Below are 22,679 nucleotides of genomic sequence, written 5' to 3' on the forward strand. Positions count from 1 at the left end.
CACTAAAATTGAAAAAGTCTATTTCAAGAAGTCAAGTCGCAGGAATCATCGATGAAGACGAGAAATTTGTTTCAAACAAAAAATTAGGAATAGAATGAACGAATGAATTGGGAAAAGCATTTAGAAAAACCAATACAAAAAATCGAAAGAACAGTAAAAACAAATTGCCGCTTGTGAACAAAAACAACTAGCTTTTTCGCTAAACTTCCTGTTTCGGCGTGACCAAAATCACTACTCCAAATTGACTTCAAAAATCATAAAAATAAGTGAACAGATCTTTAAAAAAAATACAGTGCCCCAATACAATTCAAATTCTTTGAATTGTAAAAGACCACGATGTCCCCAATAATAGCCGCTATCGCTTCGCGGCTATTAAAAAAATTGAACTCATACAGAGCAAATAGACAAAAACAACCGACTAACGTCGGGCGAATTGCTCTCAAACGACCGACGAGCGGTTGGCTTCATCAGTAGCTAGCCACGGGGGGAGGGGTGCACCGGGGGCTGATGGGGGGACACTGGGTGGGGTGCACCAGTGCGGTGGGGGTGGAGGCAATAGTGGGGTGGGGGGTCAACAGGGCGGGAGGGGTGTCTCAACCTTCCATTACATCTATAAACTATGCAGTAACATATAATCAAACCCTAGAGGAATTTCCGTGGCTCTTGACGAAATGCTAAAATTCGTGATGTTAAATGTTGAAACCATTCCATTACCACTAGAAACTATGTAGTAACCTTTAATTAAAACCTAGATGAGGTTCCTTGACACCTAGGGCTAATAAAAATAAAAATGTCAGAATTCAAAAATCTTGAAAATTGTGCAAAATAGTATAAATTTGCGTGTTTTTAGCGAGTGGTTGTTCGTCAGTTATTAGAAACTGAGGGGATGCACCGAGGGCTGATGGGGGTCAACAGTGGGTTGGGGGCAACAGCGCGCGGGGGTGGCACAATAGTGGGGGGGGGGGTCAACAGTGGAGGGGTCTTCAACCTCTTAAGAACCGCCCTTCACACCATAAGTATAAGTCTCCAAAACAGTTTGAGCTGAAACGCTCTAAGAGCACTTAATGCCCGCTGGGCGCTACCTGTTTATCCCGTTTTTGAGGACGAAAAGTCAAATGCGACAGACGAAAAATCGGTCAAGCGAAAAATCGCATGAAAAAGAAAGACCAATAGGACTAATATAATTGCTACAAACTTCGTTTGAGAGCAATTAACAATAAAGATCTTTAAAAAAACACAGCGCCCAACACAATTCAAATCCTTTGAATTGTAAAAAACCACGATGTCCCCAATAAAAGCCGCTATCACTATTAAAAAATTGAACTCATGCAGAGCATATAGACAAAACAATAAAGTACAAAAATCATTTTTCTCTCAAAATCCAGGAGGTTAAAAGCAAGAAAATGGGAACAGATTTTCATGAAACTCTCCTCTGAATTTGTTACTCTTCTTTTCTTTAAGTTTTGAAGTTTTTGTCTAAGTCTAAAAATCGGAAACAAGTACACAACCATCAGACCTTGAATTGTCTACTGAGGGCTTTCCTGAGACTCCTTGAATGAAAAACAATATCTCGCATAAGAAAGTTTGTTCAGACAAATTTTTCTCAATTCACCATAAAAGCTTGGAAAAAAGAGGTCCTCCTAAAATGATCTCCTTATTTTTGGTTTAACAAAAATCACAGTTCATTTTTGGTTTAACAAAAATCACAAAAATCACAGTCTTTTGAGTGATCATAAAATATCGAACAGAACAAACATATTTTTAGAGAAGACAACATCTCAAATAGATGTAAATGCTTTGAATTAATGAAACCGTGGAGAAGGCTAACACAAGAGCTACACATGCAAAGTTGAAATTTTAAGTGTGTGTTCAGCGTTGGTGTGTGTTTGTGTGTTAAGTTTCTTAGTACCTTTTTCTCACATATACGCGCCACAAGCAAGCAGGCGAACACATGGTCAATTTTTAAATCAAAAATGTGCACAGAAAGACAAACGCTCAAATAAAAGCACACATGTAAGCATACTCATATAATTGATGACACAAGCTTGGGCTCACACTTGTGCTTGTCAACACCCGAGGGTAAACATGACATAGATATATGCGCAAACACATAGGCACGCAACCCCTCTCACACACGCTGTAACGGCTGCTCTCTTACTTATGACAAGGAAAGCTTCAAACCACCCAGTTCAATTCAGCGGTTTCCAATCTGTCCGGAGATAACGTTTTTGCAGTTTTTTGTGAACTGTTTTATCCGCCATACTGTAGATTACCGTCGCATTATGAGTTCGGTTTACGACTGTTTGCTAATCTTAGTTGTTTAAATATCCGACTGGACTGGTTTTACAGATTACTACACAATACGGAAAGCAGATTACTACACAATACTGGATCTCTTTATTTATAACAGTTCACTGTAACAAATCGAAGAAAAAGATATATGTCCCAGACTGTTTTTAAAAATATTTAAACTTAAGTTTTGTTTAGCTCTTTGTACTCACAAGTCAGAACATCAAAAGCTGGGGGTGCTAACAATTGAATTGCAGCTCAGACTATTTGTAGACACAGGACACAAAAACAGACAATTTTGCAGCTCAAGAAAAATTTTTGGTACAAGACAGTAACAATTTACCGATCAAGAATTGTTCTTCAATACGCACTGTCTATCAATTTAATAAGACAAACTACCGATTTTCGGCTGATTTTTTGGTAGTTTTTCAAGCTCTATTTTTATACACTGTTCCTTCCGTTGTGCATGCCAATTCTCCGTTGATTGGTTGAAGATGACGACAGAAAAACATAAAATTACCCATGCAAAATTGACGTGATGAATTGTTGTTAACCATATCGAATATCCACCGAATATTCCGAATTCGATGTCAAATGCGCACATAAATTATTAACTTGCTGTTGAAATTAATTCATTAAACCTTTCATAAAAAATTCAGAAAAATTATAATCCTACTTCACCATATGGATTTAGATCCTGACAATTCTAAAACTTTGCTTGAGAGCAATTAAGAATGACTAAAAATTGGATGATCGCATTCACCTGATGTGCGAGGTAATCATCGAAAGTTCCCGTTGGATCATCTGGAGGTCTCAAGTCGGGCACACGACACCGCTGTCCACCATTGTCTCCCGCCATTCCGGGCACAACACCTCCAGTGTAGAAGTCACTCAGCACACTCTTGTTCTTATGGACCTGTTCTGCTGACAAATGGTCTCTGCGTTTGAAGATCTTCAGGTTCATTCCTGACCAATGGTAGAAACTGGCCGAGTACTTTCCTACCTAAATAGGTTAAAAATTGTCAGTACTGGAAAATTTTACACAGTCTTTTCACAAGATCAAAAGTATGAGCAAACAGTCACACTCATAGAATTAGAAAACGCATATGATTAACTGACTTGTGGTTTGTTAAAATGCAATATGCGAACAGAAGGGTCACGAAAACGAAAACATTAAAACGCGGGCTTCTACTATATACATGGATGTTTTTACGTCTACAACTTCATTAGTCTGCATTCTTCCCGACCTATTATCCAGCGATTAAGAACCCCGCTTCAGAACCATATTGGTTCATTGTTTCGGGTTAAAGATAACTGAATAGATCACGCTAATTTTGCAAAGAAATTTATGGATTGCACAGTTTCGATTAACTTGAATCTTTTTAATTGAAATTTAATCTTTTTCTACGTGTTTAGGTCCGAAATCCTCCAATATTTTGGAAAGACGGATAAATTTCAAGTACTGCGAATGATGGGTTGAGCTAGATTTAACAGTAATTAATTCTGCAATGAATCCAAATTCGCGCGGTGCAATTTGTTATTCATACTTTTCATGTATAATTTTACCCAATCAACTTTCATTCCATTCATTCTATTAATAGCTAGACTATCAGTTTTCATTCTTGATACATACCTTGTCAATTTTCCTGTGTCGACTGATCAATCTTTTGATTGGCGTGTAATGCATATTACGAGTGGACACTTTGGTCACAATGACGTCATTACTCAATAGCGAGTTCACTTCACGTGACAGCTCATTTGGCTTCAAAGGCTTGTCGATAGAGGAGATACTGTATTGCTTCTGAGAAGGCACAATAAACACAAAGTTCTCTCCACCATATTTGGTCGGGTTGTATAGCACCGTGATCTTGCCCCTCTTCCACGCATTCTGTGAAAAGTTGAGCAAAGTGGAGTCCAGTCGGACACTATTTCCCTTCTTGTACAGAACACAAGTGTCACTAGGAAGATAGCGAGAGAGAAGTGGGATCCAAGACTTGAAGAGCCACCTGATTGTGATGCAGAAGTCTATTGTTTGAGACAGTGACTTCTTTATCATGGACTCTCGCTCCTTCAGCCTCTTCTGTTGGTGGTATTGCAGCATTAGATAAACCAGTTTGATATATTTCCTAAAATAACCACCCACAAATATTGACATACAACTTCCAATCAGCTGTTCATGTCATTATTCAGCTTGATCAATATGATAAACTTACTTTAGGACCATATTAGCGTTGAAATGCAAATCGTTATTTCAATGGACGAAGCCTATTTTAATTAAACAAATATAATATCCGGATTATCTGTTTTTGAAAGAAGCAGTTACGCTATCCAATACTAAAGCGCCCATTAAAACATTTAACACAGCAGAAAATTAATTACCAGAAGACATAATTTAATAATCAAATGATGGCAGCGAAAATTGTCAATTCTCCTAATATTGACCCCCCCCCCCTTACAACTATACAAGCCAATAGTTGTAGACCGTCGGTGCCTAATTGTATTACATACAATTCACTTGCCATCTTGATTAGCTTGTCTCACCTGTTTCCTAAGATGACAGCCTCGTCCAGCACAGTCCAACCAAGGGCGTTGGGGTCTCGCGTGCGAGACTTGAAGAATTTAGTGTTGGCAAGAACAAGGAACAGGTCCAGGTACTCAATGCGTCCCAGACGACAGGCCAAGTGTAAGGCATTCAAACCCAGCGGGTCAAACAGCTCTAAGGCTGCGTTTAATCGCTTTCTAAAACCAGAAGATACCTTTCCCATTATAGTAGACAGTGTTTCCCATTATAGCCCCCCCCCCCCCGAAACTACAGCACCAATTATGGAATATTTACGTTAATTGAGCGGCGGGAGGTGACTTGACGTTTTATGACCACTAAGGTTAGGGGAGGTCATAGAAAAGACCCCCCAAAAAAAAAGACATCTCTATGCAATGGCCATGACAAGATCATGCAAATTTTGTTTGAAGCAGCATAAAAGTACCTAATTCTCTCGTCTAATTAAAGTAATTAGAAAAACAACTAACTACTCTTTTAACTATATGATTCAAGCATATCAAAAAGCTAACTTGTTTTTCCTCCAAAACTCATCTAAGCGCTCCAAGTTGTTTTCATAAACATCTTTATGCAGTTCCAGAAACGCTGAGGATTCTTTCTGTTCTAGAATATCAGACAGCTGAACATTCAGAGGACATTTCATATCCGCCAGGTTTTCCATTGTCAATCCTGAGGTACACAGCGGATCTTCATCAATCAAGTTCGGAGATGTAGTATCAGTCGAGTCCATTTCCCTGTGAATCGTATCTCCATCTCGTTTGATCTCTTCATGAGTATTTACCTCCTCTTCATGACCTACACTTTGCAAACTGATCTCTTCGTGCGACTTGGACAAAACACCAGAAGGCGACTTTTTTGGAATTTTGAAGGCTTTCAACTTGCGCACCTTGCGGGAGAAGTTGGTTGCCGAGAGCTTCGAAGAGCGCACTGAGATGCTGGCATTTGAAGCGGTAGAATTAGATGAAACTGAGAGAGATTGGCAAGCTTCTTTGTGTGCAATTTTAGTTGGACGCAATTCTGATGACTTTGGTCTGGTCAAATCTGAAACAACAAAATCAGATTTCAATTTATCACAAACCACGTCAAATAGTCGCAATTTAATGATGAATTTTGAAAAAAAACAAAAGATTATTTTCCTTTACATTAAAATACCTATATTACCTTATGTACCGTGAACTGAAGTTTTACATGGCTTCTAAATATAACTTAAGAAATTATTAAGCAAAAAATTACAAAAATAGAATATATTTCATGGACATGATTGAATATATGCAACAAGGAGGCTCGTTAATGTGCGTTCGCACATGATGTTCCGACCCCAGTCTATGATGTTCTTATCTATATTTTTGACTTCATTATCAACCAAATGAAGAGATAACAAAGCTTGAAGTTTGAGTTTAAAAAAATTGTTACAAAACCTAAGTACTAATTGAATTAGATAATGCCATGCCTCATTACAGCTCTCACGAGACCTGCCATTAAAAAGACTACGAGAAAAAAACAACAAACAACAAAATAAGCAAAAACAAAAATTTCACGGCATGAACCCAATATCTAAATTTAAAAACACCTACTAACAACGTCAAAAAGCAATCAGAAAAAACCTTAACTAAACAACTTTAGTTTTTCATAACTAAACAGCAGATGGATGTTTTCCTTAATGAGACTAGGTAACAAGTCGACAAAAAGAAGAAAAATGGGGTTAAAATCAATTAACATTTTTCAAACCAAACAATTTCAAAAAGTCTAAAATATTTCTAGCTTATAACAAAATATTTCTTGATAAACTTACCAAAAAGTCATTATGAGACCAATGTGACCTGTCTTTGGTTAGACAAAGCCATCGGAACGGACTAAAGATGCAGAAAATCTCGAAAAATTACGAACAATTTGCAAAAACACAAATTATTGAAGCCATAGCTATTATCTGAATATTATGTCTTTTAATTCAGTTTTTATTTATACTAATTCAGCTTAAATGATACTGAAAGAATAATTAAGTTCATTTGGCCCACAATTGAAAATCATTGGGATCTGTTATTACCTGAATGTGCTGAAGGAAGAGAAAAAGAAACACAAATACACCACTCACAAAACTTTTATGAAAACGCATATCGTCCACCAAAAAACATCAGTTAAGACATAATGTCTGCAGACATATTAATTTTTGAAACTCGAGGAATTGGATTGGACCTCTCAGATGAAAATAAGTTACAAGTTGACAAAAAGAACATCAAAAACTGACAAGTTTGAAAAACGTATATATCATATACTTTACGAATATTCGCTATAAACTGACTGCTTCGGGTAATATCATTCATTCAATCGTCAATTACAAGTTTATGAGACCGGTCAACATTTTACCTAAAGAACAAAAAAGAGCAAAAATGGCAAATTCAAAAACATTGTGCGAGAAAAGTGAAACAATTAGACAATGAAAAAACTTTTCTACTTCCATTTAATTCTTGAACAGCAATGGGATTGTTTTTACTGTTACAATATGATTTGAAAAACGACAAATATAAACAAATATGTTAAAACCACAAAAATTTTGAGAAAACCCCCAAGTATCAAAGCCACTGAATTAAATGGCCTTCAACGGAATTTAAACACGCTAAGTTCTGACTCAATGGGAAAGCAATAGTATCTTTCATTCATACGTCGTCAATAACTCATCACAATAAGTCGTATGGCAAAGAAAAATACATTAAAACCACAAAATTTTGGAGAAAACCTGTAGTATCAACGCCAAAAAATCCAATAGCTTTCAACGAAAGCCATTAAATTTGCTAAATAATGCCTCGATGGGACAACAAGGATGTCTGTCATTCACAAGTCATCAATAAGACATAACAATATGTCATTGACTATGAAAACAACAACCAATACGGGAAAAAACCAAAAGTTCAGTAGGAAAGCTCGAGAAAGTGTCGAAACCATTTCAACCATAAGCTTTTTTCTGAAAACTTTTTCTACAATCCACTGAACGTCTTCTCTAAGCCAATGGTAACTATCAATATTAGGATAATGTACGAAGATTTCAAAAGGAACCAAAATTACGAAAATATCCAGAAATTAAAAACTTAAGTAAACTCGTGCATTGAAGTAAAAAAACCAATAGTTAGAAGAAAAAACCGCTAACTAGATAAATTTTTGTTTCAGTAGTAAGAAGGGTTCTGTCATTACTGAGACTGACATAAAGTTCACGAATATAAGTTTAAGATTGATTAATGTTCAAAAGAAATTTTCAAAATTTTTTAAAGACTTAACAGATATTAAAATCAATAGCTTTTAACGGAAGTCAAAAAATACACTCAGTTATGCCTCAATGTGAAAAAAGGGTGTTTGTCTTGATTAGGTAATCAATCAGACATCACAATAAGTCTCATGACTATGAGAACAACAACAAATACAGGCAACTTCCGAAAATTCTGAAAGTGCGAGAAAATGTTGAAGGCATTTAAAACATAAGTTTTTCTCTGAGAACTTTCTCCAAGATCCATTGAACGTTTTCGCCAAAACAATAGAAGCCATCAACATTAGGATAACGAGATAAGATTTCAAAAGGAACCAATAATACAAAATGTCCAAAAATTAAAAAAAAATTGAAATCTTGTGGCATTGAAGTCATACAACAAATAGTTAGAAAATTAAACCGATAACGAGAATAATTTTGGTTGCAATAGGAAGAAGGGGGGTCCTGTCATTACTGAGAGTAACCTAAAGTTCACAAAAAAAGGTTTATGATTGGTTAATGTTAAAAAAAATTTCAAAAATATTTTTTCAAATTCTTAACAGCCATTAGCTGTCCACTCAAAGCACCAGATAGGTTCACTTAATGCTCATTACAAAACCTATTGCACTTTTAGTCGACGAGTTCATGCCATATGATTCCAAAAATTAAGTAAAACCTCAAAAAGAAAATCAAAATTTCATTTAAAATTACGAAAACTGAGATACGAATCCAAAAAACATCAGCGATTCATTGGAAACAAATTTTTAGTTCATTGGGCTTCATTTGATTAAAAATGAGGTTTCTCATCAACGGAACTTCGAAATTAAAAGGGACTAGTCTCTAGGTGACTTGAAAAAAAAATGCAAAATTTTCTAAAAAAAAAGCTCTCCAATAGAATTCGAATTTTTGATAGTAAACTCCCCTATGAGACCAGATCTAGTTTTTTTTATTACCTTTTGTCTATTAGGAATACAAAATTGATTTATTTTGTGGCGCGAAATTTAATTTTGAATTAAAATTTTCATAGAAAAAATGTTAATTTGAACAAAAATTACGGTAAAAGTGAACAAAAGAATCAAATATCACGTGTTCACATGAAACTTTAAACCTCGATAACTCCTCGTAAAAAAACAAAACTCAAAAATCTTTTCAATTTCGAATTCTACGCTGGATGAGCTGTTTAATGATATCACTCGCATTTCTCTACGATGAATATATCGATCGGCCAAAATTGTCTGAACAACAAAAAAACCCATTTGAGTATATAGTTCCTCCCCCAAGTGGGGTCGCAACAAATATTAGATATATTTACCATGACACAAGAGGACTTGCACGGAATCCTGCTGATTATCTATTGCAGCAATCCCAATATTTAACTCAGAGATATTTCAACGTTTTTCAATTTAACTACATTTAAACAAAAATAAAAATTACCGAGCTCGATACTAACTTCAGAACCAGAAAATATGCAAGAAGGCAAATTTCGGTGGCATAATTACAGCAAAACAACAAAGCCAGTGCTATTTTTGACCACTATAAGGCTTCTGTACATTAGCAACGGAACAAGCTTAACCAGAATATGTAATTCCAAGAACTTCACAACTCTCATTCCCAAAAACAGTTCTGTAAATACTCAACCTCCCATGCTGATTTGTTTCGCATGAAAATTGTTGCACAATATGTACCTAATGGTACCGAAAGCAAGATACCACATCATTTTTTGTTAACGACCGCTGAAATAAGGGTTTTTTGCTTGCTTTGAAAATAGAAAATATCACCCAATGATATTTTCAAAGAGCAAAATTTAGCCTCCTTGCCTGTAAAAGTTTTCGTGTCATTGACACGGCACTTTCTCGCCACCAGATTGTGTAAGAATCATAAAATTAAAAAGATTTGAGAATTAAAAATTGAGAATGCGATAGCGTTCTTAAATCTCTAATGTACACGCAGAAAAATAGATGGACTGTTTTGGATTTGGATTCGGATCATAGGCTTTGTTTTTATAATAATGTAAACTCGAGTACTATAATCATAATTTTTATATTTTTTATATATTACTTTTTCCTTAATTGTTTTTTTCGGATTTCTATCGGTGGTGAGATTTGACATTCTTGAAATTTTTTGGATGTGATCGGCCACTTCATTTGGATTGACACTTACTTTTTGAGGAAAAATGAACAGTTCGGGAATTTTCTCTCAGCCCATATTTTCCACCTGTTCCTATCTTTGACCGTTTTTATATTGCTCAATTAAATCGAAAAACTAACAAACGAATTCGCGAAACTGTTCGAAGACCTGCCGGAAGCACAAATTGAACGTTCCACTCAACAGATTAAGGAAGCCATTTCGGAAATGACATTAGAGAGTGACGAGATTCTTGTATCATTGGATGTCAAGCGTTTAAACACGAACCTAGCGGTAGACGAATCGATTGCTCAGGTGGCTAACTTAATCTATGAAAGAAAAGTACCAGCCTTCGACAAGCATACTTTAATTCGACTCATGGGGCTTGCTGTGAAAAATGCCGTTTTCCAATCCGGTGGAAGATGGTATAAGCAAGTTGACGGATTCGCTATTGGCTCGAAATTGGCTGTTTGATTGTCAAACACCTGGCTAAGGCAGTTAGAACCCTGTATTGGTGGAAAATCACGACGAAGACGATCCCTCAACTCATCAATAATCATGGACAAGAAAAACCCATGTGGAAACTGTGGAAAAACGGTTACAAGAAGAGGTTCTTCCGCCCACCGTAATAGGTGGGGACACTGGTACCACAGGGTGTGTTTAGCTTTTTCCACAACACAGAAAAATCAGCGTGCAGAAAAAGGAGCCATCAAAGTTATTCTTCCGGTATATGGATGATATTCTGACTTGTTTTAAAGAAGAAACACAATTAATAGAAACAGCCAATAATTTGCATAAAAATCTGACTTTTACTATTGAAAAAGAAATTTTTTTGGATATGAAGATCTGCAAACAGAGGAAAACTACACTTGGCATGGTATCGAAAACCAACAGATACTGGGCTCATTATGTCCTATCATACGTGTGCCGCAACTAGATACAAGAAGAACATATTGGAGAATTTGGTATATCTGATACACCATGCAACATCAACATAGAATTTTTTTGTAGGAATAGGAGGGTTTGTCTGAAGCGAAAATTATTTGGGAAGAAAGTTCATACCCGCCGTCTTTCTATAATCCCATTGTTCGGACTGCGATAGAGAAGATTGTCACAAGAGGTACTTCCACACAGAATTCAGAAAAAACAAAGGAAGAACAGAGAAGAGAACAAGCCGCCTTAATTATGAAATACAGAGGGAAATATTCGGATACAATGATGAAGAAAGTTAGATCTATTACACCACAAATTTGAATTGTTTTTGTCACTCCGAAACTAAAAAGTTTTATCAAGTTTGAAAGACAGGATTCCCGAGGAGCTCAAAAGTCGCGTTATTTATAGGCCTAATTGTACAAGCTGTCAATCCTGCTATGTCGGAATGACTTCCCGACACCTGAAAACCCGACTTGCGGAGCACCAAAAGGTCAATGCTCCTATGAAACAACACCTATCTGATTGCAATGTAGAAGATTTTACCGCGTCAATTCTGGCTTCGCGTTTCGATGTGAGGAAGTTATCTATTCTGGAGGCACTATTCATTGAAAAAATAAGGCCTGTTACCAAATCAAAAAATGAGCAACCGAGCCACCCCCTGACTGTGAAGATATGAAGATATTATTTCAATAAAGCTTGACATCTTTCACTTTTATTTCTTTTACTCTAAATCCATTTAGTTTCTATAGTTATGAGGTGCCTTGAATAAGCAGTTTATTTTTTGTCTTTTAGATAACTGATGATGGCTATGAGAGCCAAAAACGTTCTTAATTCTTTTACCTGTATTCTATTCTTTTATTATCGTTCTTAACACTGATTCCCTTAGTCTTTTATAAATTAAAAAACCTTAAAAATAAATATTCTCAATACAACGTTCAGCAGGTGAGATTATATCTCTTTATGGCACATCTCTTGCTCAGCCAATTCACTAACCACATGGCAGAACTCAATGCTTAATTTATTTGTCTATTCTATGTAGTGACAAAGCTGGCAATGATTAATATTACAGAAGATGTACGTTAGGCCGAGCAGGGGAAGAATTTTTTTATTAAATAGGAGGAAGCAAATTTGCCGTCTTCATTTCTATCTTATACTCGTCACTGCCACATATCCATTTCATGATGCGCTCATTGAAAGACTCAATTACATCAAACTCGAAAAGCTTCAACCCCCAACATTCCAATGCAATGAAATAATGTTATTCGAAACCGCACAATTTTAACAATGAGGAAGTCCAGGTGATGTGACTCTAATTGAGGTCACTGAGAAATTCCGGCTTTTATTAGAATGTGAAGCCAGAATTTCCAAGTGCCTGCTGCACAATCACATACACTTGGTTAAAACACAAACCGACTAATTTCGGAAGATTTGCTCTCGAAACACAGGCGGGTAGGAAAACATTTGACCACGCCCATTTTTTCGACCCATTGACCTCCCGATCCTTATCCAGAAGCACTACCCACTCGGCTATCAGGCCCTTCTGTATGCTGTGCTGCAACCAATTTTATATTAGCAACAAGCTTTATTTAGGCGTGAGAGCAATAGAGATCACTCAAAAATGAAGAACGAAGGCGTGAAAAAGTCACTTCAGGAGTCAAAGAATGTTCTAGAAGAGCAGCGCAAAAATGGTCAGGCGAAAAACTTGCATAAAAAAGACCAACATGTTTACAATAATTGCTATGAACTTCGTTCAAGAGCAATTAAACACTTGCGAGTTTGAAAATTCCAAAAGTTCATGCAAGTCAAATTCCAGCTATGAACATAGGATCTTATGTGATTGCAAACTTTTCGCATTTAACATGTACATGCGTTTTTTAATACTTTTTCTAGTCGCATACAAATGTGTTACTTCTTCTGAGCATTTGCATAGCGTTTTCCGAAAACATCTTTCAGGCCTAACCATGAGACTTGTGCCTCGCTGACAGAGCTTTCAGCGTTTCATAATTCCGAGCAACAGCTAAATTGTTAGTAGATGCACATCTTGGACTCTCCTTCCCCACATATGCAAACTGCCGTGATGTTGATTTTCTTTCATCACAGTCAACAAGTGACAAGACAGATATTTGATCAATATTTACAGAATCACAGCTACATGCTTCACCCAAAGCTGAGCCAATCATAACAAAATGAGTGGTCAACTCATTCTGCACATCCCCTCCATCAATATTTAAGTGACTCCATCCACAACTGCTAGTGTCAGAGTCGTCCACCTCCTCCCCATTATTATGTTCCGTGCTTGGTTCGCATTGGTTGCTCATATGTTGGTCTGAAACATATCTCTATTATGACGCCAAACTAATATGGATATTCTCTGTGAATAAACTCCAGAACGTTAGAATTTGAAAGTAGTTCTGTGGCTGAACAGCAGTCCAATTGAACAATGCCAGCCAAACGGAAAACCAGGGTTTTATAAATTTAGAGAAATAATAGAAAATGGATATACTTTTAGGATCAACGTGTTGAATACCAAGGTCTTTGATCAAAAATTTTTAAAAATGTGGCAAAAAAACAAACTTGAGACAAGCAATCAGACAGGCAACAGACCAAATAGTAAAAAACTAGAAATTAGAAAAATGGAACTAGCGCCAGGGTTTCTTGTTGTCAAAATCTTCAAAACCAGCAATGTGACACTTACATTTCCGCAGCTTATAAACGGTTTATTTGACGACTTGTCCTCAGAAAAGTGAAAATGACACCACCGTCCAAAGCTTAAAGAACTGATTGCTTTATATTTATGTCTTTAAGACCTATTTTTCGCTAAACTCTACAGAAAAATTAACTAACGCTAGCAGAGATCCGGCAGCATACATAAGAGACAGAGAAAAAGTAAGTATAATCATCGGCAAATTTAAGTTACCAACCCTTATTTTCACGAAGTGAAAATTCATTTTCCGAGGCAAAATTACTCACACCAAAAATTAATGTTTGATCTCCTACACTATTCCTACACTCCATCATTGATCTCCTACACTAATCCTTTCGTCTACTTATGATATCCTGATAAAAAAGCAATTTCTACATACGAGAAATCACAAAGGAAAACGCCGCAATTTATCTGAATATCATAGGTAAGCGACGGTGTAGGGATCAGGCGGTGTAATTTTAAATAATTAAATAGTTTCAGATTAACATGATTTACGGGGCAGCCGAGTTGGCCCCCTTATCCTTCTGATGGTACCTATTGTTATTGGAGCAAGTTTATTACACCACGCACTACAAACAAGAGACCCTCAACTACAACAGAAAGCAGAGACACTACCAGCAGACGTCTACAGTGACACTGGTATTTGTCTACATCCACTTGCAAGAAACCCAATGAAATCGCTACAGAACATCATCCAAGCGTTCGATTACGGACAAGAATTTATTGTGTGCCACGACGTTATAAACAACACCATAAAACAAATGTGTTGCGAGCGAGAGGGTGCACCCGGCATACAGTCAGAGCTGAAAACACTGAACATACCGGTTGTCAACGTAGTCAAGGAGCTCATATCTAACAGTAAACGAAAGGACAGCTCACAGACCAACGAGTACAAACAGCTTCACCAACATTCCTTAGAAATACACAGTCTCGAAATTGTTATCAAAAAACGGTGTCGACCTCAATATACTCCTTAAGGAACGAAAGAAGCCGAACAAGCACCAACGAAAAGCGAAACGACAGAAACTGGAAGAAACTCAGGACATTGAATAATTAATAGTAAGTTTTTGTGAAAAGACCAGATTTAAATGTCCAGGCTTTGAACAAAAATTTGCATCGACTTTCTTCTGTTGTTATGAGACTGGATTTTATTGTACAGACTCCTAGCATTATCTATCCTTCTGTTCCATGAGTTTTGCTTTATTCATCCCCCTTAACTTGTCAAAAAGTTGCTATACGTGTAAAAAAGTGGTAAATCAAACATCGCCAATATAAATATGCGTCGCCTGTAATGTTCATATGCACTTCCAGCCAAGTTGTACTGGACTTACGCAAATTGCAGTTAATGGTCTCAAAGAAGTGGGTCAACTGGCAATGCTTTTCTTTGTCTGAATAATAATAAAACAGACAACTTCATGAAGGTAGAACGATTGACAAGATGAATGAACAGATTGAAACAGAAACGCAGGACTTCAACAAAAAATTGCAGACAATGGAAGAGAGAATAACAACAGTCGTTGATCAAAGAGTGGATAAAACCATTAAAACTACATGCGAAATTTAGATAAGAGCTTTGCTGGGGCTGTTGACGTCCAGCCAAGAAATGTAGGTGCTACATCCAAAGCACACTCCAAAGAACCGCCTGACTTTGATCACAATATCAGAAAAAGCATTCAAAAACAAGGGATTCCTGAAGACCCCGACAAATCCAAAGCCTTGAATTTTGTGCCCACGAAAAAAGAACAGTTCTAACTGAGAATGGTGTGTTCATTTTACCAGCCTTGTCTAAAGAAAACGCGAGTAAGGAAAATGTGTGTCTTAGAAAACGAAGAGAACTACTTGAGGAAAATTTTCCCCGCGGTAAAATGAAAATTCGAAACCTCGAGTTGTTCAATGATGGCATGAAAGTAGATTTAGGATATAAACATGAAGTATGGTGACTAGGTTTCATCAGTAGTCTTCTAATAAATACAAGAAGCCTAGCAAGCCTGGAAAGAAGATCGAAACTTGTTAATGCAGTAATGCTCAATGACTATAACATTATTTTTGCTTGCAAAACTCACGGAGGGGCAATGATTGCCATCAAAAACAGCCTAGCCTCTGAACAAATTAATACCCAACATTCCGACTGTTCACTCACCTAGAACCCCAGACTAGAAATTAACAAACTCAGCTTTTTTTTCTTTGTTCTACAACCCTCCGAAAGGAAGTGGGTACAGATACACACAAGAGGACTTTGGAACACTTCTGTCAGCCCTACCAAAAACAAGAGGAATAATAATCTGTGGAGAGTTTAACTTTCCGAACACAAACTGGCACAACTTCTCAAGTGAAGACACTAACGAAAGGAAGTACTAGAACTCTTTGAAAACAACTTTTATCTTGAAACTGTTCGTTTTAACACCCGCGAAACAACATACTGGACGTTGCCTTCTATCGAAAATGTTACACGCACTCCGCTTATGACGAAGAATTCAGAAAAACATTTAACTTTTCAGATCACAAGGCAATCAGTCTTCTAGTTGAGTGCCTTCATACAGAAATGAAACCAACTTTGAGAACTTTTCGAAGTTTTGAAAGAGCTGATTACACGGAAGTAAGCGAAATGATCAAAATTGCTGACTTCAAACCAGTGTGTTACACAAACATAAACACCATGTGCAAAGAGATGTACGACTTTTGCGACAAGGTAGCACAAGCAACGATTCCCCAAAGCACCAGGCATAGGCAATCTCTACCACCCTGGATTACACCAAGTACGTCCAATTTGAGGAAAAACTTGAACACTCAGGGTAAACTCGTAGCGAACAAACCAACGTCATGTCGGAAAAACGTCGTAAGGAAATTTCAAAACGTTGTGACCGAGGCCGCAGAAATAGATCGGTGTAATTATCAAGAGAAAATAATGAGCACCAGAGACACCAGTGTGATATTCAAACATCTCAAATGCCTTAAAAAGTCAGCAAACCTCCCAAAAGTTCTAATCAATGGTGGAAGATCAGCAACCAACATTGAAGACAAAGTAAACTTACAAAACAACTTCATTCATTTTGTCTACACTCCTTAACAATCATTTAGCATTTAACAATCAATTAGCATAGAAGACATCAATTCTCTGAACGCAACTTTAGCAAACATCTGTATATCAAAGCAAAAATTTAATTAAATACAATCAGAGCTCGACATCAATAAGACTAGAGGCCCTAACGGGTACCCCTATCTTCTACAAAAAACGGCGAAACCAATGACTGATGTCTTATACCTAGACTTTAAGCGCCTGAAAGAATTCCCGACCAATGGAAAATCGCATCAGTCATCCCTATTTTGAAAAAGGGTGACAGGAGGCGGGCCACGAATTATCGTCCAGTTTCCCTACTACATATCGACCGCAAAATTTTCAGAGAATGCATACACGAGCCACTATATGAACACTTTGAAAAACATTTGAGCAAGCATCGGCATGGTTTTGTTCGAGGTAGATCTGTAACTACAAATACGTTTTCCTTCCTGCAAAGGATTCACGAGGCAATGGACAAGAACACAAATGAAAGCATAAATACTTTCACCTCTGACTTCCTAAAGCTTTCGACAAATTACCACATAAGGAATTACTAATCAAAGTAGGTCAAATTGGCGTGGGCGGATGCTTCCTCGAAGTTTTGGTTGACTATCACCATAAGAGAAGACAATTTGTCAGAGCTGATAACACAAGCTCCAGGATAATTAAAATCAAAAGTGGCGTCCCCCATGGACCTCTTCTTGGACCCTTTCTGTTCTGTATGCTCATCAACGACCTCCCAGATGTCCTAAGATTTAGCAATCTTACTTGTTTGCCGATGACCTTAAGAACCTCACAATAGGATACAGTGACACCGAATTCCAGGAGGACATAATTACAGTACAAAACTTGGTAGCGACAAACAAAATGGAACTTGCATTCGACAAGTGTGCAATTCTAGACAAGAGAGGGCCAGAAAGATATTTGAACTCTTAAATTAAAAATTGAACTCTCTGCAAGCTGTCAAGGATCTTGGTATAAACGTCAGTAAGAAACATGAGCCGTCATGGTCGGCTCATATAAATGCTAGACTCAATAAAGCAAACAGAGTTCTCTGCTTGATAAGAAGGAATGTCGCCTATGCCATAAAACCCTTCATAAAACTGGGATTATACAAATCGCTGGTTCTGCTAGTCTTGTTATACGGAATCAACTGTATCACGTTCTGAAAATCTGATTTAGGCAATCTTGAAAAACTCCGGCGGAAAGCAGTTAGGTGGATAACAGTCAGAAACGAGCCCTAAGAGAATCAACTTAGGCTTTTGAGCATCTTGCCGTTACCAATATACATGCAGATGAACGATCTCTTCACCCTCCCTCTCAAAGCTTACTCAAGAAGGAAGAAATGATATTGAAATACCTGAAATAAACAAAGTTCGAGGGAGATCCACAGAATTTTTCACGCTCAGAAAAGTAAGGCTCGAAAAGGCGCGAAACGAATTAGTTTTCAACAATTGCAGACTAGCAAACCGAATCGACAATGAAATAAGTTTTATGGAACCGCGAGGACCAAAAAACCGAATACTAAACTTGATATGGAAGTTTGTTATAAATCGTTCAATACTCAAAACATCTGCAAGTGGCAACTCTGTTGCGATTGTCACCGATGCAGAAATTTAAGGACAATTCTCTAAAAGTGAGACTCAAGTTCAGAAGAACCCTTCGACAAGCAGTCGCTAATTCCCATCATCAACAACAACAACAACAACAACAACAACGACAACAACAACAACAACAACAACAACAACAACAACAACAATAACAACAACAACAACAACAATAACAACAACAAGCACAAATTGTTTCCAAAAAACGGTTGCTAAGTTGGGGTAAATTTGCCTCAAAAATTGAACTGACTTCCGTGAAACTAGGGGTGCTAACTCAGCGTTCTCATTATAATCTATCCAGTTTCTGACTAATCGGTGTTTCAGGTCTTCGAGTGAATACTGGTTCCAACACTGATTTTAGAACATTTGTGTACAATTTCAATTCAATTCTATTGAATCTATCAATTTTCAATCAACTATCTTCTTTCGCACTTCAATCATCTCATTAACAAGTCCAACTTTTTGGTAGGACGATTTTCAAAGTTTACAATTTTTATCCCATCGCTATTAAGCACTTCAATAGTTTTCTATCAATCAATTTATCCAATCAGAACCAACTATCAATTAATACTTTCGAACAAGTCAACTATCAAACCATGCTTCTTTTAAAGTTCATGATCGAGTCCAAAACTGTTGCCAGTTCGGTCATAAAACGAGTTCTGTTACCAATTGAGCCGGATTGTCAATATAATCGGAAATGAAGTGGATTTCTTAAAATCGATGTGTCTGAAAGCCCGAATTGTAAAGCTTATGAAAAATTGTCATAACAATTTCTCAGATAGAAACGTGTGTTCTTGGCAGCTGGCATGTGATCGCTACCTGTGCCGAGATCAGTGGTCAACATTCTAATCCAAAAACAGGGAGAAGTCTGCTCAGGACAACCTGAAAAACCCTAACAACAACAGCTGCACTGCTCATTTTCTAAATAAAACTTACCTACTAATTTTAAGACGCTCATTGATGGGCAAAATGTTATAGTGCCTTGCTTTATGGTGCTAGGACATTAGATCAAAAGACAACAGATCAAAAGCGAAAATCGAAAGGACAATAGATCTTCAGTTAAATAATTCAAGTTGCGTATTGGCCAATGAGATTCGAGTTCTCATTTATTATACAGCATGTAATATGTTCTGTTGTAATATTTTGTTCGGTTGTGACAGATTCATATCAAGTCCCACGGGCCACTAAGCCTTGGCCATGGCTTGCGAAGCATGGCCGTAATGTGGTAATTATATTGCATGTGGCAAATAATGCTTAATTTCAACCAATAAGAATTGAGGTTAGCTTTCGATCTATTGTCCGAATTTTTCTGTTTTCATTCCGTTGTCCTTTCGATCTATTGTCCGGTCAACTTGCTTTATAATAAGCAATAGACATTTTAAAATTTTTAATTTTTATGCATAGCAGTGCAGTATTTTGTGAATTTGGATCTATTCTGTTTCGGCCCCCAGTGTTTTACACCCCCCGTTACAAATTATGTGTTGTTATAAAGCACGTTACTATGTAAGAAAACAGCACTTGCGCCTGGTGGCTTAAAAAATATATAAGCTCACCAAGCTGGGGGGAAGCCGAATCAGAATAGATCCGTGAATTTTAAAGAATTCAATTCGCTCTAAAAACTATATTTTGCATGCTCACTTCCGCTCAAAAAAAAATAGAATTGAAGATTAGCAGAGCTGAGTCAGGGTCAAATTTGGAGAGCAATAGGTTCAAATAACGATTGCATGGGTTTCTGATCTTCATACTGGGTTGTCCTTGCTGTTGTGTTGCCCGTTATGGCTGCCTGTTTCAGATATATTATTGATAATTACTACTGGCCTCGGCTGTTTGATAGTTCCTCCAGCGGGAAATTTTAGCATGTTGTAGCGGCGTCAATATTTGTTTAGCAATTAATAAAATAGTATGTTTAGTACAAGAGAGAAAAGAAATGATGTCAGCCCAAGGGCGGTTGTTAATTTCAATTTTGAGCTATCTGTGAACCGCTTTTTTAAAGTTGATCTGATCGTCTTCAATTTTTCAATTACTTGTTCTGTTAACTAGTCAATTTTGAAAGACTTTTGACGGTAATTTGTGATATTTGCCGATTCAAGCTGTACTTTTTCATTGACCTGCCCTCTGACATGAGTAAAAGTTTAAATGTCGAAGAGAATATGTACAAAAAAAGGTCCATAAAAGTTAGTTTGATTCTGACTGTGGTATCGTTTTTGCAAGAGAGCAACTCATCTCTGAGATCCAAAATTCTATTCTCTGTTTTTGTCCCACTTTGCAGCTCTACGGCACAACTTTTTTTATTTCGGCAATTTTTTGTGTTTCACTTGGAAACATGCGGAACTTAATAAATTAATTTTTTTTGCCCAAACTCTCAGTTTTGATAATATTCGTTTTCATAAATAAATCGAGTAATTATCAACTGTAAGCAAAATGGGCAATGCGATTATTTTCGTTTTCATTGTCCACTGCTAAACGGAAATGCGCTACGTTCTTTTGCTGTTGCATCTTTTGGTCCCTTATTTAGAAATGCTTTGTGCAGACCAGCAATTTTCTTGAGTTTAATTAGATGACTTGTATTCAAAGTTTTGGCATGTTTCGTTTATGTCTGAATTATGTTGTTGAGTTTGGGTAACAACATTTAATTGAGACACGACAATACAAAATTTGTCATTAAACTTCGTTCCGTAAACTTTTGTACACTTCAAGATTAAAATCAATGCCAAGTCAATGTTCATTCAAACAGGCTCTAAATATAATTCCACTCTAACATACAACTTCTGCTCCTGCTGTTAAAGCAGTAAGGCAATCAATGAGACTCCACATCAAATTCTCATGTCTCAATAGTGTTTCGGTCTCAAAAAGTCTTTTTTTACGTCTGGGCGTTTATTTTGTAATTGTTTACTCAACAAATCTTGAAAGATTTTCAAAATTCGATGAGCTTTCATTTGCATTTATATATGTGAAGGTGCACAAAAAATTTAATGTATTCCACAACTACTGTAAAAATGAGGAAACGTTTTCTAGATGAATAACAAAAATATCACGCAACATACTAAATTGAATAATGAACTCTATTTTTATGAATTTTCCTGCGGGCAACAAATTTTGTTGGTAATTAATCTCAATGCCAATATTGGTGTTTTTCAACCAAAAATTGTAGTACGGTTGAAGTAAACAACTTGAGTACCAAATCACTGACGTCTAGAAGTTACTCCTGTATTTCTAGCACAAAGGAGGAAGCAACGAATTCAATCGAATTAGAAATGTTCCGCAAAATGTTTTCTAAGTCCCGATCTTTGATTAAGGGCTCTCGGTTTGCGCTTTAGGTGTTGATTAGTTTTAAAAAGCATGAATGAGAGACAGAACTGAGGTGTAAGAAATTCTTCAGGTGCAGTGACACAAACAATTTTAGATATTACCAAACAACAATTATTGTTTGAATGTTTCGAAGAACAAAGATTTTAACTTATGGTCTTCACTTGTAATCTATGACTTGTTCAAAGAAACCCCAATCAAACAGGTAATGGCTTTTCAGATTAAGAAAACATGTCGCCATTCTGTCTGCCTTTGCTTCTGCTCAACTTTATGTTGCACTAAATTTGCGTGCAAAGCAGAAACCTAGGGGTTCTTTTTGCCAGTTCTAGTTGTTCTTCGATGAAAATATTGTTGTGATGTTTTTAACTGACGAGCTGGAGTAAACTTCTGAAAAGTCTGTTAATGTTGGCGAAGGCTACTTGTCTTTGCTGGATGGGGCTTATCCTCTGCTTTGAACCTGGGCTTTGCGTTTTCCTAGTGATAATTCCTCTAATTATCAAATATGGTTACCTGAATAAGTTCGAATAATTGAGGTTTATTAAAGTAATTAAAAGATTTTCTTTAAAATAATAACAGTGACCTTTCAAGATTTATTTCAATTTTCTCGTTGAATGTCAAATTTGAAAGATATAAAACTGCGAACTCGTACTTCAATAATGAAAATAGGAACGCATATAAACTGCAATCACTCCTCTGCAGACAGTACTTGTTCTCAGATAAAATCAATCTACCGATTTGTTGAGTCACTGGTTAGTTAATACTTGCGGGAAACTCTAAAAACGTCAAAACTGACCCAGCAAATATTTCCAATGCTTTTTCAAATTGCTTAATCAGAACCTATAAAGAATCTGTTTCTCTACTGGATA

General features: G+C 36.7%; 2 protein-coding genes across 4 annotated transcripts in view; both read right to left on the reverse strand.

Moving 5' to 3' along the window:
* The window catches only part of LOC142340818 (RNA-binding protein 25-like), a 259,293-nt gene extending 256,620 nt beyond the window's left edge, over positions 1–2,673 (reverse strand). The window contains exon 1 of the mRNA XM_075391552.1: positions 2,670–2,673. The gene's annotated coding sequence lies outside the window, so the exon portion shown is untranslated. The remainder of the gene's footprint in view (positions 1–2,669) is intronic.
* LOC142340826 (ankyrin repeat domain-containing protein 13C-like) overlaps positions 1–22,679 on the reverse strand; it is a 55,064-nt gene that overhangs the window by 7,396 nt on the left and 24,989 nt on the right. For 2 of the 3 annotated variants that reach the window (XM_075391572.1, XM_075391565.1), the window contains exons 1-6: positions 14,665–14,707; positions 13,099–13,464; positions 5,359–5,887; positions 4,831–5,028; positions 3,923–4,415; positions 3,053–3,292 (exon numbers count right to left, since the gene is read on the reverse strand). In XM_075391572.1, the coding sequence (XP_075247687.1) occupies positions 3,053–3,292; positions 3,923–4,415; positions 4,831–5,028; positions 5,359–5,887; positions 13,099–13,464; positions 14,665–14,692 (1,854 nt within the window). In that variant the 5' untranslated portion in view covers positions 14,693–14,707. Of the gene's footprint in view, positions 1–3,052; positions 3,293–3,922; positions 4,416–4,830; positions 5,029–5,358; positions 5,888–13,098; positions 13,465–14,664; positions 14,708–22,679 lie in introns of those variants that run through there. The other variant, XM_075391579.1, reaches the window with a different exon arrangement.

The sequence above is a fragment of the Convolutriloba macropyga genome, chromosome 1 (assembly GCF_964194025.1).
Source record: "Convolutriloba macropyga chromosome 1, txConMacr16.3, whole genome shotgun sequence".
NCBI lineage: Eukaryota > Metazoa > Xenacoelomorpha > Acoela > Convolutidae > Convolutriloba > Convolutriloba macropyga.